At 43.4% G+C, this 23,935-nt stretch overlaps 1 protein-coding gene across 1 annotated transcript in view; it reads left to right on the top strand.

The window, feature by feature from the left end:
* The window catches only part of LOC143736353 (uncharacterized), a 47,866-nt gene extending 24,303 nt beyond the window's left edge, over positions 1 to 23,563 (top strand). Inside the window, exon 5 of the mRNA XM_077227090.1 lies at positions 23,459 to 23,563. Coding sequence (XP_077083205.1) covers positions 23,459 to 23,472 — 14 coding nt within the window. The 3' untranslated portion in view covers positions 23,473 to 23,563. The remainder of the gene's footprint in view (positions 1 to 23,458) is intronic.
* Positions 23,564 to 23,935: the final 372 nt, after the last annotated feature.

Below are 23,935 nucleotides of genomic sequence, written 5' to 3' on the forward strand. Positions count from 1 at the left end.
ATAAAATTGACCAACAACCAATTGGCGATCTAACCTAAATTTGAGGTCATGATAAAATGGAGTCAGATATAAAATGGAGACCGATAAAAGCTTAAATGGAATTAAATTACTTTGCCACGCAGAAAGACAGACATGTTTTAATCCACTCAATATGTATTATGGTTTTATATATATTTGAGTTTTATGGATTTACATGATGTCTTAGGGGCTGCTTACACGACACCGCTTTCAACCTAAAACGTAAAACATTGTATGCATTTTGGCCGTTCGTTTGCACACCAACAGTGTTTTGGGTGCACATGCGTGTGACGTGTTCAGTCTATAGTGTTTCATCGCCATCTAACGGCCATCTAACATCGCCATCTAATGACATATAATACAGCGTTTTTAGTTGTTTTCACGGATCCGGGTGAACGGGGATCGTTTTGACAATGGAGTAATCTGTACACGGAAAACTTATTTTTTTTATTCCTTTTATCTGTTTTATATGTGTGTATGTCTTAAATAATCATGGGTCTGCCTGTTATGTGAGCAATGACCTCCTCAGGATACGAGGGAAGGAGACACCTGTGTATCCTCGCTCATGACTCCTCAGGAAGCTTTCTCACTCCTCGTTCCTTGCCTCCTCATGGTGCAATTAAAGAATTGAGATGTCCTTCAAGATGGTTGAGTACGATCGGTTTCCGGGTCACGGGCTGGAGAAGCGAAGAAATGAGGAAGCATCACTTTGAGTATTGAGAACACCGAGCACCCTGGGGGTCGTTGCTCACACTATGACCGTATGGTGATCACCAGCATACTGGACGGTGGACTTACCTTTCCAGCACAATTTTCACAAGAGCTGGGTACAATGATGTATTATTTTTTTTTTCTCTTTCGCGCAGGTCATGTTTTGAAAGACGATGTCCTATCTCACTAATGTAAATAAATAAAAATGTATACAAAAATGTGATGATGTCCGACTCGTTTTATGAAGAAGAAAGCCTTAAGTTTTCAAAGAGCATTAGACATATGACCCAACTATTCTGCTTCATAAGTATGCCTACCATGTTGACAATATGAGATGACGTGGTTCCCTTTCGAGGGAACTCAACACTGCGTCGAGAATCGACTCTTTGGGGACGCTCCCTTAGCGTGCGCCTCTGAAGTATGAATGAAACTATTCCAATCCTGATTGGTGTTGCGTCATGACGTAACATGTGACGGCATAACCGGATGCATAAAAGCGACGCCGGCACACACACACACTAGCTTTTCGCTCTTCAGCAAGCGCTCTATGTTACGACTGTCTGTCTTATTTGGTGTTGTTTGTCTATCCCTATATATATTATGGCCAGCCAGCAGTTCAGAATGTGTGTGCACCCCTGTCCTCGTTTTATTACGGATGGGGACACGCATGTTTTGTGTGTGAACTGTTTGGGAGCGCAGCACGCCCAGGCAGCTCTCGAGGGAGCTGCCTGCGTACACTGTGAAGCACTACCCATGAGGGTGCTGCGCTCCCGGCTGGCGTGCTTTGATAAGCTCGGTCAGGCTCGCGTTCCCCGCGGTTCTGGTCCCGCGTCTGTTGAGGCGGCGCGGCGACTCAGATCGTGGGGTTCGCAGCGGGCTCTTGCAGATGAGAATGAGACTGCTGCGGCACTTTCTCATTCTTCATCTGAAGATCACGAAGCCCCTGTGAGTGGTGCAGAAGCCCGCGCTGCGGCTTCTTCTGCCCACGACCAGGTCCCGGTGCTTGAGCTCTCTGCTTCCGAGGAGGCAGAGGTGATCAGCATCGAGGATGAGGTGGAGGTTGTGACTCGTGCCGTGGCCAGACTTAACTTCAGCTGGCCACAAGATGAGCAGGGAACGCAAGTCATAAGCAAGTTAGATGAGCGTTTCCTGCGGCACAGGTCCCAGCCTCAGCGCCGGGGTTTGCCGTTTTTCCCCGATCTCCACAAAGAGATCTCGAGATCGTGGGATAAACCGCATTCGTCCCGTGTCTCCCGTCCATCTGTTGTCGATTATAGCAATGTTGTGGGGGCACGGGATATGGGTTATGGGAAGATGCCTAAAATCGAAGAAGCTCTAGCCGGTTATCTATCTCCTGAGTCGGCATCTTCCCTTAAAACCCCTGCGCTGCCTAGTAAGCCCTGCAGAGATACATCTGCTTTAATAGGCAGGGCTTACATGGCGGCAGGTCGGGCTGGTTCATGTCTGCACTCTATGGCTATCTTGCAGGCATACCAGGCCGATCTCCTGAAAGATTTGGACGAGGGGGAGGGGCCAACTCCTGAAGATATTTCAGAGTTGCCCAAAGCCACAGATTTGTCTCTCCGGGCCACTAAAGAGACGGCCCGCGCTATTGGCCGCTCTATGGCAGCTATGGTGGCCACGGAGAGGCATCTGTGGCTCAATTTATCTGGTCTAAAGGAGAAAGATAAATCTGTTCTGCTGGATGCGCCGCTTTCGCCTTCTGGCCTGTTCGGCGACGCCGTTACATCGGTCGTCGACAGGTTTCAGGTGGCGAAGAAGCAATCTGCGGCGTTCCAGCAGTTCCTCCCCCGAAAATCGAAGTCCAAATCGAGTAGGGTGGGGCAAGAACATCAGCCCCAGCCATCAACCAGCTCCTCACACCGGGCAGAGCAAAGGGAGAGCGTTTCCTCTAGAGCCCCTCCTCCGGGAGCTTGGCAACGGAGGAAACGCTCCCAGCAGAAGCCCCCCAGCCAGAAGGGCGATTTAAGGGATGTCCTTCAGGCTAGGAGGGCTTCAGGAAAGAGGTCCTAGCCAGAGTGGTGGGACCTCTGAGGGCTGTCCCCTCCGTTGTAGAACAACCGAGGTTGTTCTCACAGCGGAGCCCTCTAGGAAACGATGTGAGTTGCCCGCCGTCGGTGACGCTTCGGGCCGCATCATATTCCAGCGAACGCACTGTGGGTCGTTTTTCTCGAAAAATAAAAAACGAGCATCAGTTATGGTCATGAAAACCGTATCGACTACACCCTGCCGGTCTTCCGCTTCAGGGGGTCGAGAAGGGTGCTCGAAAAACACCAGAGGCCAGTCTCGAGAGGCTGGTTCCCTTAGTAGATTTTGTAGAGGCATGGTATCATCTTCCCAACATATCTGCATGGGTCCTGTGTAAGGTCCACCCATTGGCCCAACACCGGAATCCAATGGTATGGTCGAAGGAATAATGCGTGTATGTCTTTTCAGCGCTCCAGTGAAGTTCACTTAATTTATTGGAATTTAGTTTAAATAATACTTTAGCTCTACGCTTAATCTGACTCCAATTTCAAATGTTAATCAAATTTACATTGTGTTTCTTATTAGAAAACAGTCATAAATACTGATTATGAGTTAATTTAGATCTTTGATTATTCTGGCCATTTCATAATTTCAAATATTCGTTCATTAAGGACCTGGTGTCGCTTTGAGACGTCACGTCGCGAGTGTGCGCTCACGATCACAAACTAGCCAGTCCTAAAATAGTCAGAGGGTGCAGTGCAAACTATCTTACCCTACGCGGCCGCTCACTGCTGACTCATAGGTGTAATTTTCTCAATAGTTGCAGCGTACAACATGCTAAGTTAGGAGATAGTCAGGAATCAGAAGGTCTAATGATGTGCCCCATGCTCCATTCATTAGTGCCTTAGGTGTGATCTATCCTGGACAGAGATTTGCGGGAACAACAGACTACACATAATCTACTAGAAATAATGATTCCAGAAAACTTCAGAATAATCAAGGTTAACATTTATTTTTGTCAGGAAAAATGTACCGTGCCAATTTCACAAGTAAATGATTAAAAGCCAATTCAGAAATAATAAATGCATGACATCAATTACTCAAAGATGATTCTAAAAGTAAGCAATGCATTCCTGACAGAGACACACAGTAGTGTGTGAGAGCTTTCCAAGGGGATAACACTGACACATTACTGCATGGGGGTTTTCCTGGTTACAGGTCCCACAGATTGCTCTGTTACCTAGCCTTAAATACCCAGACCAGAAAAAGGGTTGTACCAATATTTTCCCAGTGTGTTTTGGGTCAGTTCCTGTACCCCAGCGGGTAGCACCTGGTTTCGGGGGAGAGGGGAGATGTCTTGAAGAAACATCACCCAAAGAGGAACACAGGATTCTCCTAAGTCCTCAATCCTTCTCATATTACCAATGACTGCAATGAAATTAAGACCATTTTACCAATCGCACCGAGACACTTAAAATGATACCAAACACGAAAAGGAAAAACAATAGATCCCAAGATACATCATATATGATATATAAGCATTCTTAGTGAACTTTTGGTGACTTGACTCAGGGGGAGAGGGAGAGGGGGATGCAGAGATAAGATAGGAGAAACGTTTGGACAAGACAATGTCCTGTGCTCTGTCTTTGCGATCTTCTGTCCAGGGTGCGTTTTATTGCTTTATGGTGAGTTTTATCTCAGCTTTTGTCTTAGCAGGAAAATCGGTTCTTACAGACGACCCCTGGCCCCTTGGGACAGATTCAAATCAGACCTAAGGGGACATTTTTGGACATTTTTCCTGTTTCCACATTCTCAGTGAAGTCGATGGGTGCAGGAATCAAGTAGTCACCTGAAATAACAGCATTAAGACAGGTTGAACATTAAAAGGAAAACACTGCAGAATACACCTCTGTGACACAGTCCCTTTAGGTGTAGGCGTACTGTGCTGAGTGGATGCTGCAGCAGCTGGACGGGGTGAACCATGATCCTCTTGGCCGGGTTTGCTTTCACCTGCACTTGGTTGCGGTGGTATCCAGTCTGTGGAATGACTCGTTGTATCAAGTCTGTTTGCGTTGGTCAGCATGATCAGAAAGTGTCAGTGGAAAGTGTCATTTTAACGCTCTGAGGAAACATCCGTGTCCTCCCTAGGATGTTTTAACTGACCCTTTGAGGTCCTCGTTCACCTTCAAGCAGAAGGTTTTGTTTGCCGGGCAGGGCAGAACTCCATCGTTGAAGGAATCTTTTCACTGATGACACTCCATTGCGTGTAAGACACCTGAACAACTTCTGAATGACCATGCAATAATTAAATACTGATGTATGTGTGGTCATGAGAAAAAGTTATTGGATAAAAACAAGAACACAATATAACAAGATATGATGTACTCAAAAGTGCGAAAGACAAAAGTCAGAAGTGCGAGTGGTAAATGAGGTCTCTTTTTCAGAATCATATATTTATTGACCAGGTCTCATTTGATCACCAAATTCTTCACTACCACAGTGATCTGGCAGTGGAATTTAGACTTGGTCTGGATAAATTAAGAAAGGGCAGCAGAAAGTCCGTATAACTATATTTACCAGCAGTATGCATAATTTAAGTATATCACATAATTAAACATGGAAATACACAATTTCATAATGATAAAATTGTCTATATTAGCTGTTTTAAGTGCAAATCATTAATGAAACCTAAGGTTTTAATATGTTCCATTTAGAGAATAAAATGTACAGAAACATAGATTTAAACTTTGTAGCTTAACTTTTGCAATCATCCTCTGTGCATTTGATGTACAGGCTATGTCACACTCAATAATGCAGATCTGACTGGGAATTGTATAGTTGACCAATAGAAATGGCTGCATTTTAGATCTGTTTAGATCATTTTTTATTGTCATTAGTCATTTGTAGAAAACCAGGGGGCCCTCCTGGTTTGCAACAACGCCAAGACCAGTTGTATTGATACTTAGGTCTCAATTAGATTTTATCTGTGGAATTTTAACTTATTGATGTGTGACCATAGCCATGCCCATTATGCACATCAGTGTTTACATTCAGGAAAATTCTTGAAAGGAAATTATTAAAATAATTTCCCTGGTCCTATATGTATGAAGGTGAATTTTGTATTATAGATTTGCATGATGTGAATAATTTTGGCCTGGATAGTCTTATGATCTATGCCAGGAAGAGATGTTCTAAAGGGTTGTGGTACTGATAGTGTTTATTGTGTATTTTTGTATATAGGAGATGGGTGGTGTCTATCCTACCATAATCTGTGTTGCATAATTTAGTTCCGGTGCTAATCCGGGAGGCCACCTACAGTAGCTACTTCTGTAGTGTTATGAGGTGTGAGCGGCCCCTTGAAGTTTCTCCACCCCCATCTCCTACATGTAAAGTTATGTGTCCTGCTTGATGCAGGCTTGACCAGACCCTTGCAGAATCTGGTTCTGAAGAACGGCAGTTGTCACCCTGTAAAGGAGATAGACCTAGAGAGGAAAACACAGTTAATCTTAAGCCTTTAAACAAATTGCATTGAGATAGATGGTCTATCACAATATTTGTTTGATGGCCTTAACCAGAAAGTTGTTACTGGTGGCTTTGATCTGTTAAGATTTTATGCCATTTGGAGAAAATTTGTTTTAGTTTACAAAGACATGTGTCATTATCATGATCCTGTTTTTGCAAAGAAAAGGTCAATTAAACTGTGTGATAATGGTCAGATCTGACTACCATTGCAGTTAAACTCATACAGTCTGCTGTGTTGTTTTTATTTACACTAGCCAGATCTGTGTTCAGAGCAATTAGATCACCAGTGGTGCTCTGTTTGTTTGTTTGTTTGTTTAGCCTTTGGAATTTATGGTGCCATTCAAACTCTTGACCATGTGGATCTCTGTGGTCCATACTGTAGATTCTCTGCCTGATGTTTACATTTCACACAACTTTCCTTACATGTCCAGTAAAATACCTTATTTGATCAGATCCCATGTGAGCTGACACTCCGAGAGAGGAGTTAAACACTTGCACCACTTTGTTTGTGGTTTTTGTTGCAAGAGAAAATTAAAACTTGTACCTCCCCTTGTTGTTGGGGTGAAGATATATTCGATCAAATTTAAATCCTCCTGTGAATTTGGACGCATTCAAGACATGGCAATCGGGTTGATAATTTTAGTTGGTATATACTGGGCATTGTAATTTTTCTCATTAAAGATTCTTGCACAAATAGAAGGTAAATAAGTTCTTTCTCATTCATTCTTCTCTTCAGTTTCCTTCCTTACCAATACTTTCTCTAACCATCTATTATCTCCTTCCTCCCAACACTAGAAGTGTTCCTGACTTCTTGCTCCCTACATGCACATAGCATCTCTCTACATTCTGATTCTTTTCATTCTCCGTCAACATCTTCTCCTCTTCTAAACCAATGCTGAATCATCAAGAGACTAAAGCCATTCCTGGCCATTATAATATAATATATATCACAATCTGGTCATAATATAAATTATATTATATAAAATTGTATAAATCAAACAAATTTCATTTACTGGTCTCTGGGGTCTCTACTGAGTAGATGTCCAGGCTGACTTGTTATTATCTCCCTGATCTTTTAGAAGGCATTTGGCCCTGCAGCTCCAGCTGTGCTGGCATGAGCATTGTGTGGACAGCAACAAACTAAACTGGAAACCAGTTATAGCTGCTTTGATGCTGTGAACATTAAATGTACTGCAAGCACTGAGAAACATGGGTCAAATAATTGCTCACTTCAAAGATTTCTGTGTCTACAATATAGAATTGGACACAGTTATCTTGTTTTAGGCTGAGATGTTATCAATTGCATTCTTTTAAGAATCTATTTGAATATGAAAAAAGGGTTGGGCAAACAGGTCTGATGGAGGGCGCCAAGATTGTTTTTTGGTTTGTTAGTTTTGTCTGTCTCTTTTGAGACATCGAAAACATACAAGAGTGCAGTGATTGCAAAGTCTTATATAAGTCCAAATTAAAAGCTGTGTTTTATAAGACTGAGTCTTAAATGGTGTTGTTTAAACCATATTCTGGGACATCAGTCATGAACTTTTTAGCACTATTGAAAGATTTTCGAAGAACAGCAATTAATTTGAGGTACTTCATATTGTGCTTTGTCTCAATTCTCTTATGAGACAACGACAAGCTGCACATGTGCTCTGAAACTATCAGGCCTGGCTACAAGCCTCTTAGTGACACAATAATTGTCATTATATGCATCAGTTTTAAACGACAAATATCTCAGAATTTAAGTTTTTAGTTTAAAATTTACAGCCCTTTGTTGAGTACCAGAATAAAATTTGAATGAAGTTATTCCAATTTAGGTTACATCACTTGTTGCGTGGGCAAACAAGGAGGTATTTAAAGTTAAAGCAAGGAAATATAATTTCTCATCTACACTGCCGCTATCATGTCCCTGGCATGTGGTTTTATCTAATTCTCAAGCCCCACCGGATTTTGCGCTCTCCGGTCTAACTGGGTATGCCGACCCATTCTATAAATGTGTCTATATGAGGTGTGTCTGAATTTTCCCTCAACACTTTTAAAAAGGCAAAAATAATTGACTTACCACAATGGCTGAAGAAAGAGAAGGAGATCCCAATATTTCGCTGAAAAGACACTCACAATCTGGAGAATCACGTCGGGGTCACCAATTTGTAAGGTCCACCCATTGGCCCAACACCGGAATCCAATGGTATGGTCGAAGGAATAATGCGTGTATGTCTTTTCAGCGCTCCAGTGAAGTTCACTTAATTTATTGGAATTTAGTTTAAATAATACTTTAGCTCTACGCTTAATCTGACTCCAATTTCAAATGTTAATCAAATTTACATTGTGTTTCTTATTAGAAAACAGTCATAAATACTGATTATGAGTTAATTTAGATCTTTGATTATTCTGGCCATTTCATAATTTCAAATATTCGTTCATTAAGGACCTGTGTCGCTTTGAGACGTCACGTCGCGAGTGTGCGCTCACGATCACAAACTAGCCAGTCCTAAAATAGTCAGAGGGTGCAGTGCAAACTATCTTACCCTACGCGGCCGCTCACTGCTGACTCATAGGTGTAATTTTCTCAATAGTTGCAGCGTACAACATGCTAAGTTAGGAGATAGTCAGGAATCAGAAGGTCTAATGATGTGCCCCATGCTCCATTCATTAGTGCCTTAGGTATGATCTATCCTGGACAGAGATTTGCGGGAACAACAGACTACACATAATCTACTAGAAATAATGATTCCAGAAAACTTCAGAATAATCAAGGTTAACATTTATTTTTGTCAGGAAAAATGTACCGTGCCAATTTCACAAGTAAATGATTAAAAGCCAATTCAGAAATAATAAATGCATGACATCAATTACTCAAAGATGATTCTAAAAGTAAGCAATGCATTCCTGACAGAGACACACAGTAGTGTGTGAGAGCTTTCCAAGGGGATAACACTGACACATTACTGCATGGGGGTTTTCCTGGTTACAGGTCCCACAGATTGCTCTGTTACCTAGCCTTAAATACCCAGACCAGAAAAAGGGTTGTACCAATATTTTCCCAGTGTGTTTTGGGTCAGTTCCTGTACCCCAGCGGGTAGCACCTGGTTTCGGGGGAGAGGGGAGATGTCTTGAAGAAACATCACCCAAAGAGGAACACAGGATTCTCCTAAGTCCTCAATCCTTCTCATATTACCAATGACTGCAATGAAATTAAGACCATTTTACCAATCGCACCGAGACACTTAAAATGATACCAAACACGAAAAAGGAAAAACAATAGATTCCCAAGATACATCATATATGATATATAAGCATTCTTAGTGAACTTTTGGTGACTTGACTCAGGGGGAGAGGGAGAGGGGGATGCAGAGATAAGATAGGAGAAACGTTTGGACAAGACAATGTCCTGTGCTCTGTCTTTGCGATCTTCTGTCCAGGGTGCGTTTTATTGCTTTATGGTGAGTTTTATCTCAGCTTTTGTCTTAGCAGGAAAATCGGTTCTTACACCTGCATATAATAAAGTCAGGGTACAGACTGCAGTTCGGGCACCGCCCCCCCCCCCAAATTTTCTGGGGTGGTGCAGACTACAGTGGTTCCAGAGCAGGCTCAGGTGATGGAACAAAAAGTGCAATCTCTGCTGCTAAAGGAGGCCATAGAACGTGTTCCTCATTCAGACAGGGAGTCCGGATTTTACAGCCGGTACTTTATAGTTCCAAAGAAGGATGGGGGGTTGAGGCCAATTCTAGATCTCAGGGTTTTGAACCTGTCTCTGATGAAGCTCAGGTTCAAAATGCTCACTATTCCTGTCATCGTGAGTCAAATCAGATCCGAGGACTGGTTTGTCACGATAGATCTAAAAGACGCCTATTTTCACGTATCCATCCTTCCATGTCACAGGAGGTTCCTGAGGTTCGATTTCGGGGGCGAAGCTTACCAATATCGGGTCTTCCGTTCGGCCTAGCACTCTCTCCCCGCACATTCACCAAATGTATGGATGCAGCACTTGCTCCACTGAGACTTCAGGGCATCCGCATACTGAATTATATCGACGACTGCCTCATTCTGGCCCAGTCTCGAGAAATGGCAGTTCGGCATCGAGATGTCGTCCTTGGCCACATTCAAAAATTGGGGTTGAGACTCAACACAAAGAAGAGTGTGTTAGAACCGTCCCAGTCCACAACGTTTCTAGGCGTTGTGTGGAACTCGACTACGATGCAGGCACGCTTGTCTCCGGCGCGTATCGAGTCCATTCTGGCGATGGTGTCCAAGTTAAAGCTAGGCCAGGCCACTACTGTAAAGCAATTCCAAAGACTGCTGGGCCTCATGGCAGCGGCATCCAACATTATACCTTTGGGCCTTCTACACATGAGGCCCCTTCAGTGGTGGCTGAAAGCCAAGGGGTTTTCCCCCAAGGGGAATCCATTTCGTATGATCAGAGTAACGCGCAGATGCCTTCGTTCTATAATAATATGGAAGAAACCTTGGTTCCTGTCCCAAGGGCCAGTGTTAGGAGCGTCATGTCGCCGGAAAACCGTTTCGACAGACGCCTCCCTCACTGGCTGGGGCGCGGTCATGGACGGCCGCTTTGCCAGGGGTCTGTGGCAGGACCATCATCATTCTTGGCACATAAATTGTCTAGAGATGTTGGCTATGTTCAGGGCTCTGAGGAGCTGCCTTCCAGACATCAAGGGTTACCATGTCCTAGTACGATCGGACGATACATCAGTGGTAGCTTATCTAAACCGACAAGGGGGACTCAGATCGCGCCCTCTGTGCAGACTGGCGCATCAGGTTATTCTCTGGTCCCAAGGGAAAATACTGTCTATCAGAGCTATGTATATTCCGGGGGTTCAGAATCAGGGAGCAGACATCCTGTTGAGGCAGGGGCTGAGGCCCGGTAAATGGAGACTTCATCCAGATGTGGTGAAGTTGATATGGGAGAGGTTTGGGCCCATGGAAGTGGATTTATTCGCGTCTCGAGAGACGTCCCACTGCCCACTTTGGTTCTCCCTCTCACATCCAGCCCCACTGGGGTTGGATGCCATGGTACAGGCCTGGCCGAGGCTTCGCCTGTACGCATTTCCCCCGATCGCTCTGCTTCCGGCAGTCCTGGAGAGGGTCCGTCAGGAGGGCATCAGTCTACTTCTGGTTGCCCCAATGTGGCCGACCCAAGTATGGTTTTCAAATATAATTTCGCTCCTGATAGCTCAGCCATGGCAGATTCCTCTGAGGAGGGATCTATTGTCTCAGGTGGAGGGCACAATCTTCCACCCTCAACCAGAGCTGTGGAAACTGTGGACCTGGCCTCTGAGGGGGTTCAGTACCTAAACGCTGGTCTATCAGCCGGGGTGGTTGAAACCATACTTAGCTCTAGGGCTCTGTCTACTAGGAGATTATATGGCCTCAAGTGGAATGTTTTCGTTACTTGGTGTAGAGAACATAATTTAGACCCAGTTAACTGCCCGGTGGCTTCAGTTCTGGAGTTTCTTCAAGATGGTTCTCTGCGGGTCTCTCCCCTTCCACGCTTAAGGTGTACGTGGCTGCCATTGCGGCTGTCCATGCGCCATTAAGTGATGGGCCTCTGGGGAGGCACCAGCTGGTCATTCGTTTTCTCCGTGGTACTTGGAGGATGAGACCGACAACCAGGTCCAGGGTTCCTGCCTGGGACCTGGCAGTGGTTCTGGAAGGGTTATCCCAGGCCCCCTTCGAACCTCTTCAGTCGGCTTCGCCTAAAGATCTTACCTACAAATTGGTCTTTCTCTTAGCCATCACCTCTCTTAAGAGGGTGGGAGATCTCCAAGCCCTGGCAGTGACACCAGCTTGCTTGGAGTTTGCCCCTGGCAAGGTTAAGGCCTTTTTGCACCCGAGACCGGGCTATGTGCCTAAAGTGCCTGCTAATACGGCTAGGTCTACGACCCTTCAGGCTTTCCATCCTCCACCTCATGTGTTGGCAGAAGAAGAGAAGCTTCATTTGCTCTGCCCCGTCAGAGCTTTGAGTATTTATCTCGAGAGGTCCTCTTCTTGGAGGAGGTCGGACCAACTGTTAGTGTGTTTCGGGTCACCTAGGAGAGGGCTCCCGGCATCCAAGCAAACCATTAGTAATTGAATTGTGCAGGCTATTGCCTTGGCTTATGAGGTGCGTAATTTGCCTTCACCTCTGGCCATAAGGGCTCATTCTACTAGAGGCATGGCGTCCTCTAGGGCCCTCCTCTCGGGAGTTCCCCTCCAGGAGATCTGTGAGGCAGCCGGTTGGGCTACCCCACACACTTTTATTAGGTTCTATAGTCTGCACCTCCCCAGTACGCCTGGCGCACGTGTGCTCTCGTCCTGCTGAGTGCCTGAATCAGTTTCACTCCTGGGCAGGCCTGTCTTCGGTGCGTGGCTTAGTGGGCATTCGTTCCCCAAAGAGTCGATTCTCGACGCAGTGTTGAGTTCCCTCGAAAGGGAACGTCTCGGGTTATGACTATAACCCTTGTTCCCTGAGAAGGGAACGAGACACTGCGTCGTCCTGCCACGCCCCTCGAGGCCTTAGAGCGTCTTGCATCATCGCTAGGCTAGTGTGTGTTTGTGCCGGCGTCGCTTTTATGCATCCGGTTATGCCGTCACATGTTACGTCATGACGCAACACCAATCAGGATTGGAATAGTTTCATTCATACTTCAGAGGGGCACGCTAAGGGAGCGTCCCCAAAGAGTCGATTCTCGACGCAGTGTCTCGTTCCCTTCTCAGGGAACAAGGGTTATAGTCATAACCCGAGACGTTTAATGTACATAAACAATGATTACCAAATTTTTCTCTCATATTGCTCCTCATAACCACTGAAAATGGTCCAAAAATCTAACCCAAAGTCCAATTATTATGAACGTTATCTGACATTAAGTGTTTCTGCTTCACATTTTCAGCAGGTCAGCGGAGCGGCTGTGGGTTGACTCCACACGGTTCTCATGGGCTTTATATGTATAAGTCCTAACGTGAAAAAGCTTTACGGGGTTTAATGTACCTAAACAACGATCACCAAACGGTTACAGTTGTTGCAGTGTTATGAACAGAGAAGTGTGTAGCCAGCGCAGCAGCAGAACGGCTAAATTGACATCGAGGTTTTCAAAAAAAAAAGTGGTGGGTACAAAATGACTACTGACGAAATCTGGTGGGGGCGCGTACCCATCAAAATCAACGCCTGATGGTTCTAGTTTTATTGTGTTGTTTTAAGTTCCATGTGAAACTTGTAAATACACTTTTATCAATATAATACTTTTTTTATCACACATTTATTCATAACTGTTGTACGTCTCATCGTTTTAAACACTTCAAACTTTCATTTAATCTGACCCCATTTTAATTCAGATAACATATACCGATAAGGCATATCGTTACAGCATTGCAATAATCTAGCCTTGAGGTCATGAACGCATTAATTAACTTTCCTGCATTTGTCAGTGATAGCATATGTTGTAATAGAGTATTTAAGATTTAAAAAGCAGTATTACAAATGCCAGAAATGTGGCTTTCAAAAGAAAGGTTGCTATCAAAGATCACTTCTACAGTTTGTTTAGAGAGTTTAGAGAGTTTTGACTAAATGAAGTTTTATGTAACAAAGTTCGGGAGGAGCATGTTCAGGTAATCATCCAATCAGCACAAGAAGAAGCCAGTATAAATAAAGCCTTTCCTTACCTCCTGTCTCATGACTAATTTCTCAGCATCTGACTCCGCCTCTGTGCAGTCATGTCCGAGTTAGAGCTCTTCCCCTCCAACGATGAATCTTTCATCACGGAGTCATCTCCACCGCAAAGCGCAGATCCAGCGACCCTTCCTTCTCCAGCAGCCAACGACAACATTGAGCCTCCATCCTTAACCAGGGGACGTCGGCCCGCCAGATCCTCTCCGCATACTCCAAGACGCCGAAGACTCCCCTCACCACCGCCAGCGAGGAACTCATCATCTTCATCATTGTCTTCCTCCGCGCCTTCCCACCTTCCAGCTCCCCATAACATCCCTCCCATAGGGAAGTGGACAGTTAAGGGGCTAAGACAAGCCCTAATTAATTCTGATGCAAATTTCTCCCACTGGATGAAAAAAGCAGAATTATTTAATTTTTATGTCACCTTACAATCTTCTCACCTTTCTGTTTCAGCTCCAATTCCTTCGACTCGAACGAGCAAGGCTCGCCGGGCCCCGATCGCTCGTCCCGCAGTACCTCCTTCCTCACTTGCAGCGCTGGGCTCCGCCCCCGCACTTTCCGCTAGCCTGTGCCGCGCCCCAGAAACAGTCACGGATGGGCGCCAATCTCCTCCAGGTCAACTCCCCTCCTCAGCCCCTCCCATTGTGGTACCTCAGACTCTAGATCCCGGCAGTTCCACATTCTTACACATTCCCCAAACGTTTTTCTTCCCTTCTACTTCTTTCAGTTTTCCTCCTTCCCAAGCGTCAGGTGCTCACCCTAACATCAGGATGCCTCCGTTAGCCGGTCAATCTCTGGCGCATTTCTTTCCCCTCCCCTTTCCACACTATGCTCTTCCCATTCCTCATCCTCCACCTAATCCGGGGGCCGATCTCTGCGTGAGGATGCCTCCGCAAACGGCCACAGCCCCGATTTCCCATCCCTTTAACCCTCTCCAAGTGCGTTCTCCTTTCTCTCTCTTCTCAGCCACTCCTCAACCAGCCCCTCCGAATGCAGTAGCAACTGAACCTCCTCCAGTGATGAACAACATCAGAGCTCAAACCCTAGCAGGTGCGGAGGTTGATTTGGGCTCTCTCCTGTCCTTGTTTCCCCCAGCTGAGTCCAATCGCCAAGTAGACTGCGGCGACATTTCAGTCACTCTTAAAAATAACTCACAGGTTACATCACGTTCATTGTCACTAGCCGAATTCTGTATCGCCTTCAGCCGCTATACAGAAATCATATGCTCGTCTTTTCCCCATAGACGGCGCGAGCTGAACGACTATCTGTCTATCATAGCGGAGCTCGCGTTGTCTTACGGGGGTAGTCATTTTTATACGTACCACAAGCTGTTTTCCGCAAAATGCGCCGTCCGCGTTTCCCAGTGGAATCAGTGTCCCTATTGGGGAGCGTTGGACACTGATCTCCATAACCGAGTCTTCCTCGGGTGCAGAAATATCTCTTGCGCAATCTGCAGATCCACAATCCATGCCACCACGGCATGCCCCCAAATTAATCCATCGATCCCTCCCTGCCCAGAGCAGAATGCCATAAAATCCACAAGTTACGTTCCGCGCCACGCAAGAGAAGATTTTTCAATCAGAGCATCATACTCGCCACCCGATACACAAGTTTGTAGGAACTTCAATGAAGGGAGATGCCCAAGACAACGCTGTCGTTTTCTCCACGTCTGCGATTACTGTGGCGGCGCACACGCCCGCGTGATATGCCCAGTCAAAAAATCTGTCAATAAAAACGCAAAAAACTATCTCTCGACTGTGAATGTTTTCCGTCTAGCCGAAGAATTATCACACCACCCAGATGCCAACTTCACAAATTATTTACTGACAGGTCTCATTCAAGGCTTTAAACCCGGTGTAGAAAGCCATCCAACGCAAAATATTATCTGCGCTAACCTTCAGTCCGCCTTAGCAGAGCCTGGAGTAGTAAGTAAGCTAATTAAAAAAGAAATGAATCCGGTTTCATGATGGGTCCATTCGAGGCCCCCCCGTTCGAAAAATTTTGCATCAGCCCCATAGGCGTGGCTACCAGGAAATTCTCTGGAAAAAAGTGGTTGATAATCGACCTTTCAGCCCCCCATAATTCTCCATATCCGAGCATCAATAGTCTCATCCCTCTCGAAGAGTATTCTCTCAACTATCATGATATCGAACAAGCCATAACCATGATTAAAATAGCTGGACGAGGTACATGGCTTGCAAAAGTAGATATCTCCTCTGCCTTTAAAGTAATGCCAATCCACCCCGATTCATGGCACTTATTCGGTGTAAACTGGCAGAAAAAGTATTATTTCGCAGTGCGCTTAACTTTCGGCTGCAAAAGCAGCCCAAAAATCTTTGACACTCTCTCTGAAGCCATATGTTAGATCCTTTCCAATAATTATGCAATTCCTCATCTTCTCCATCTGCTCAACGATTTCCTAATAATTTCACCTCACGACACCATCCCCGAGGCTCACCTCCTCATAGTGAAAAAAGTTTTCGCCGAGCTAGGGATTCCGTTAGCCCAGGAGAAAACATTGGGCCCAACTACATCCATCGAGTTCTTAGGCATCAATCTGGACTCAGCAAAATTCCAGGCCTCACTGCCTAAGGAAAAAATCGATCGCATCATTTTAATCGCATCCAATTTTACAGACAGCACAGATTGTTCAAAACGTGAACTTCTCTCGCTGTTGGGCCACCTAAATTATGTGATGCGCATTATTCCACAGGGCCGACCCTTTATCGCGCATCTCCTAGCCCTCTCTGCATCTGTTCATGCGCTGGAAGATCGGATCATCCTTTCCGGCGAGTCAAAAAACGAGCTAAAATTATGGATTAATTTCCTCAATCAGAGGAACGGCTTAACTTTTTTTTTTACGACGACTTTATCTCTCTCCCCCTCGATATCAAACTGTTCACAGACGCAGCTCCCTCGATCGGCTTCGGCGGCTATTACCAAGGTATCCCGTCTCCCTGGCCCCCTCAGCTCCTAGACACACCCCAGTCTTCAGCCTCCTCTGCCCTTTTCGAGCTCTACCCAATCGTCGTCGCAGCTTCCCTATGGGGGAAAGAATGGTCAACCAAAAGCTTCCAAATCCATTGCGACAACGAAGCAACCGTGCACTGTATCAACAAGGGTCGTTCTCGCTCACCTGCGCTTATGCCACTCCTCAGACACCTCATATGTATCTCCGCATGCGACCAGTTCTTAATAACTGCAAATCACGTCCCAGGGGCTCAAAATCAAATCGCTGACTCTCTCTCCCGTTTCTCTTTTCAGAAATTCAGGATGCTGGCACCAGAAGCAGACCTCACTCCAACTCCAGTACCTCCTTATTTGCAGCTGATCTTTCCATAAACCATCCGCTAAAATCCCTCCTGGACACGTCCATTGAATCCATCCTCCAAGCCGTTTCTCCCAGAACCCTGCAAACTTATTTCACCGCATGGAAATCGTTCAAATCATTCCACCTCTCTCACAACCTGTCGTTTCCCGAATTTTCTCTTTTAACAGTTACTTCATTCATATCTCATCTTCATAGTATTAAAGGTCTCCAAGCCGGATCCATTAAAAGCTATCTAGGCGGCATTCAATTCTTCCATAAATTAATCCACGGTAAACCTACACCTGCAATAAATAACTCCCAAACGTCCCTTCTAGTTAAGGGAATCCAAAAATCCCGCCCCACGCGCCCAGATACCAGACAACCAATCACAATCGGTATACTCACCAGATGCATCTCATCACTCCGTCTTGGATACCACTCCATCAACAACGCCTATACATTAGAAGCTATGTTCATCCTAGCATTCTTCGGTTTCCTCCGCTGTTCCTAACTGACCATCACTTCCTTATTCGACCCAAATATCCATCCCACTATTTCAGACCTTCAGATCGTAGATAATGATTACATATCTTTTTTCATTAAACAAAGCAAAACGGACAGAGACAAAAGAGATCACTTCGTATATATTTTCAATCTACAAACTCCCATCCAAACGTACCATGCACTTTTTAATTACCTGCAGTACAAACTTTCCACGTCCAAATCCCCACATGACCCACTTTTCACTAACGACTCCAATCATCCAGCTACGAGATTCGGGTTCCAAAAGCATCTTAAAGCAGTCCTCATCAAATCCGACGTCACAGCAGAACATTTCTCTAGCCACTCATTCCGCATCGGAGCAGCTACCACAGCCGCTCAAAAAGGTCTCTCCCAACAACAAATCAAAACCCTCGGTCGCTGGTCATCGAATGCCTTCAAAACCTACATTAGATCTAGCCGTTTTTACATCAGAAATGCTCACCAAGCCCTAACTAAATAATTCAATTATAATTATCACCTGCTGCGCCTCATTTCAGTTAAATCCGTTTACACCAAACCTTCCGATTACATCTGGGCTCGCCGCTTGCACGCTCGCTTAATATTCATAGGGTACGTTTTTCAATCATATGCAGACTCCCCCGTTCGCACGCAGCGATGACTCACCCGTTCGAAGGCCGGGTTCCGTCCCCCTTCCAAAACGCTGGTCGAACCCTCCCGTTCGAATTGCAGTGAGAGTCTGCCCGTCTTATTCGTCGCCGCACGACCGCGCTCATGTCGCCAGGAGGGCTCCCCATTCGTCGGGACGTGAGGGGTCTTTCCCGTGCCCCAGCCCCCCTTCGAAGCGCCGGTCGAGCCCCCCGACCGAGTCCAGCGGTCGCCCTCCGTCCAACCTGGCGAGGCTTACCCGTCCGATGCCGCGAGCATATAAGTTCCCGTCGGACGCTGCGAGAGCCCTCCCGGGTGAACGGTTAAACTCGTCCACAAATTCACGCTCGCATAATTCTTGCGTCAGTGAGCTGTCAGTTCAACTGCAGAATGGGCTTATCCGTCCGATACCGTGAGCATCCAAGTTCCCGTCGGTCGTTGCGAGACCCTTCCCAGTCGAACAGGCAAGCTCGTTCCTTGGTAAATACATACCCTTCACTTTTTGGGGGGTTAAATTCTACGCTCGCTGTCCTTCGTTTATCTGGCATTTTGGGGAGTACTCTGGGGTCGGGCCAAATTCTGAGCTCGGAGCCCTCCCCCCGGACAGCAAGCCAAATACGCATTATAATATTACATCAGATTTCATTAACAATGTTAATGTCATCCAATCAGCACAAGAAGAAGCGGTAACGCTTTAGATTTCAGCCCGCAAATACTGCGTATTTAAAACAAATTTACAGTGTAACTTTCTGTAATTATAGTTTACCTACAACATGTAAAGTTTTAGGAATAAAGGGGTAATAAACAGAAGAATTAAAAAAAAGATTTATACTGTAAGTATTTTAAAACTAAGGGTTACTTATTCTACTATTATGATACAACAATCTTACATGTGGGAGAAATTTAGCGAGAACATTCACTGCAAACCTTTTTGTAATAATAGTATACCAATACATATAGGCTTTTTAAAAATTGTAGAGTACATATCTGCATTTATAAAGTACTTTCTTTTAACAAAAGTGCTCTGAGAACTAAAACTAGTGCAACTTTTGCTGAAATACTGTATAAATATACTCTCGTTCATGTAGTTTCAAGGTAAGTGTGACTTCTGCGGGCTGTACATTTAAATGTTGCGTGTTACTCTTTTATTCCATTAAAGGGGTGGTAAAACGCATTTTTTTGAAGGCTTGATTGTGTTTGTGGGGTGCACTGTGCACTGTGTTCATGCTTTGTTTTTTAAAATTGCATTATTTTTCATATATTTTACCTTTATTCTACACTTCTCTTCCCCTCCTTGTAAAAACGGTCTGATGGTTTCCGGGTTCTATGAAGCCAGTCCCTCAAAACTACGCAATGGGCTCAGATTGGTTGGCTGGCCCAGTGTGTTGTGATTCGCTAACCATCTTGTGCACGTTTCCCGGAAACGTCAAGCCCCGTACCTTTACCGGTAGTTTGCTATGGTAGTTTGTGCTTTGTTGTATTATAAACAATGGCATCAATAAAACCAATCGGACCCGGGGAAACGTTAGTGAAGATGATCGAGCAGAGCCTGTTCAAGAACGGCTGTTGAATGACGTCTCAGAAAGGTTTGTTTTTTGTTGTTCTCTTATTACTTTTTAGGTACGCTGTTATTTAATTGTACTAATTATTATAGAATTACAAAAAAATAAGCTTCATAAACAAGAATTTCATATAATCGTTCTAACAAATTATACTACAGTCCTCAAAGGGATTTTTTTGAGTAAAGACTACAGATCTATAGTGATCGTTTCTGACTGTATGCCACCGTTACTTTTGTATTTTTAGAAAGATTGTAGACAAATATCTGTCGACAGAACTATTAACACAAAACAAACACTAAACATCGGCTGCTAAATCAAACACAGAACCATGTTTAGCATGCCTGTAGATAAACAAGCATGTAGATAAACATAAAAGCTCTAATCAAAGAATAATTTACACTAATTCCAAGTTCGCTGTTGAGATTAAAATTTTTTTTGTAACGTTAGGTGTTTGTCGGATAACGTTAAGTATGAATGAGCATATAACAAACCAGCAGAGCCAAACAGCGTTGTCATTTGTTTACTTCCTTGCTACAACGTACAAATAACAATACGAACTATTGCAGGAAAACACATCGACGAAAAATAAATCATACTTACAGGTTGTGGCCCGTAAACAAAAGCTTCTGTTTTTAAAGTTGGAACTGCTCCATCTTTCAGCATAAGCCGATGTGCGAATCCTGCATTGAACTCGCGAAGATTGTGAAAGCTTTCCTCCATGTGCAGCACAGAGAGCGAGATTTGGGTCATAATTATGAGGGAACGAGTTAAAAATAAATTTTAACCATTGATCCCTAACTCCCTCGTCCCTAGGAAGGCTGAACAAAGTGGACCTGCAATCCGGATGAAAATAACAGCAGCGTTTCACCGGCATTGCGACATCTCATCTCCAAAGCAATATAAAATGTCCTCGCCCCGCTATAAGTATTCTCGGAGGAGGGGTTTATGTAAATAATGGGATTTGCTGATGTCAGCAAACCCTGGAGGAATGTCGTGTAGTCCAAAACCGGCTGTTTGCTGTAGTCCTTAGAAATTGAATTTTTTTAAAGCAAATATCTCTGTTTGCTTTGAACTTTGAGCGCTGTAACTTTGCAGATGTTGTTTATGCTCAAACAGCAACATTACACGCTAGCTAAAGTTAGAAAAGTGAAATCGTGTTTCACCACCCCTTAAAGTTAATACTTAATTCTTAAGTTAATTATTTTCTTTTTTCTCTTCTAATTTATATCTATTAAAAAAAATTGGCGTTTGGTTGATGAGTTTTAAATGTGTTTTTATGACTCCAGTTGTTTCAGTTCTGATACCATGTGATAAATTACTGGTTAAATTAGTTTGAGAGGATCAACATTCACTGTTATTCTCATATAGAAATAATTGAACTGTGATTTTACTGTCAGATCAAGTTTGAATTCAGCTCTAAACTCAGTTATTATGGATTGATTCAAATAATATAAATATGAAGCTCAGATAATCAACAGCATTAGTTTTAGTGTGACGTTAAACATTAAAGTAAAAGTGTCTTTTTTAGTTATTGTTCCATATATACATATATTTCTCTTTTCATTCATCAGAATATTATGAATTTCACATTTAAATGATTAAAAAAAATTTAGTGAACCTTCATCAAACCAACATCAAGTGATTTTAAAGCTTGAATTTGTGAAAAACTCTGTTCTTTAGATGCTACACCAGAGTCAGTGTCAGTGAAGGAGGGAGATTCAGTCTCTCTAAACTCTGATCTTACTGAAATAAAGGATGATGATGTGATTCAGTGGAGGTTTGGAGATAAAAACACATTAATAGCTGAAATCAATAAACGTGCCTACAGATTCACTGTATATGATGATGTTCTTGATGGGAGATTCAGAGACAGACTGAAGCTGGACAATCAAACTGGATCTCTGACCATCACAAACACCACAACTGAACATGTTGGAGTTTATGAACTACAGATCAACAGTGAGAGAAAGAGATTCAGGGTTTTTGTCCATAGTGAGTTAACTATTTGTTTCTCTTGTTTTTTATTTTATTCAGTACAAAGATACAATTATTAATCCAAACTCCATGTTGCTTCTGTTGTTTAATGATGATATTTAAATTTCAAACTATTTACTTTTATAAACCATCAAGTGATCGTGTGTGTGTGTGTGTGTGTGTGTGTGTGTGTGTGTGTGTGTGTGTGTGTTTGTTGATTCAGGACTGAAGTCAGTGATGAAGGGAGATTCAGTCTCTCTAAACTCTGATCTTACTGAAATAAAGGATGGTGATGTGATTCAGTGGAGGTTTGCATATGGAAAAAAAATATTGCTGAAATCAATAAACGGGCCGACAGATTCGCTGTATATGATGATGTTCTTGATGGGAGATTCAGAGACAGACTGAAGCTGGACAATCAAACAAGATCTCTGACCATCACAAACACCACAACTGAACATGATGGATATTATATACTACTGATCAACCGTGAGATCAAGTGGTTCATTCTCGCTGTCATTGGTGAGTTCAAAAACGTTTACAGCTGTTTTTTAGTGAAAAAATTTAAAGGAATTCATACACAATTATTAATCAAATGAGGGTGTCAATGATGGCCTTCTGGACAGCAGTCAGGTCAGCAGTCTTACCCATGATTGCGGTTTTGAGTAATGAAACAGGCTGGGAGTTTTTAAAAGCCTCAGGAATCTTTTGCAGGTGTTTAGAGTTAATTAGTTGATTCAGATGATTAGTTTAATAGCTCGTTTAGAGACCCTTTTCATGATATGCTAATTTTTTGAGATAGGAATTTTGGGTTTTCAAGAGCTGTATGCCAAAATCATCAGTATTAAAACAATAAAAGACCTAAAATATTTCAGTTGGTGTGCAATGAATCTAAAATATATGAAAGTTTAATATGTATATGATGATGTTCTTGATGGTAGATTCAGAGACAGACTGAAGCTGGACAAGCAAACTGGATCTCTGACCATCACAAACACCACAACTGAACATGAAGGAGATTATAAACTACTGATTTTTTCAGGAGGAAGTTTCTCATCAGAAATGTTCAGAGTTTCTGTCTATGGTGAGTAGAGATCATTTGTCCTGTCTTTCAAATATTCTGATTTACTATTTGCATATTGAATTGTTGAATTGTTTATAGTTTGACATCACAGACCGTATAAAAAAATCACTTGGAACCGAATAGAAGATTGTTGATTAGATTTGATCATATTTCTGTTTATTCAGAAATATTAGTTGATGTCAGCGCTGATATTAGTGTTTATTGACTGATCTGATCTCAGTTTGATGTGTTTATTCCTCAGACTCCGTCCACTGTTGTGGTCCTACTGAAGCTGTGATCCGATTGGTCCTCTCTGCTCTGGTGGGCGTGGCTACTGTCATCATCTGGTTTATGACATCAGATCCAGAAGAGATGAACGAGATCAAGCACATATTCACACATCAGGTACATGATTGATGATGTCATTTCTCACAAACTCAATTTGCATACATATTTGTGAGATTTATTAATTTATGGCTTAATATGTTTATATTTTTCAGGAAGTATTGTCTAAAGCACAACGCTGAATTTAAAGGTTCTTTAAGTGTGTTTTTTGTTCTTCTAGTGTTTTTGTCATAATAAATACTGATGATTATTTGAGCCTCGCTCTCTTTCAATGTCAGATTTTTTTAAATCCTATTTGAACGGCTTTGTGCATATTTCTCTTAGATACAAAAAAAGTGAATAGAGACACAGATCTCACTTTACTACTGCTGTATATTTGCTGTATTTTCTTGTCTTTATCAATAAAGTTTCTCACTCTGAGGTTCAAGAGTCTCTCCATGTTTTATTACATTTATTATGTCGAACTCCTCCTAGAGGAAAACAGACTTTATATACATTTTAAGAGTTCAGCATTGTTCCACGCATAAACGTAACATTATTAAAACATTATTTTAAAAAATATTTGTAAATGTTTATATTATTATTTGCTCATTAATTTTCTTTTTCTATCTACAATAATAAACAAACAGCTT

Source organism: Siphateles boraxobius, unplaced genomic scaffold, assembly GCF_051911475.1.
Source record: "Siphateles boraxobius isolate OS27281-9 unplaced genomic scaffold, OSU_SipBor_1 13, whole genome shotgun sequence".
NCBI lineage: Eukaryota > Metazoa > Chordata > Actinopteri > Cypriniformes > Leuciscidae > Siphateles > Siphateles boraxobius.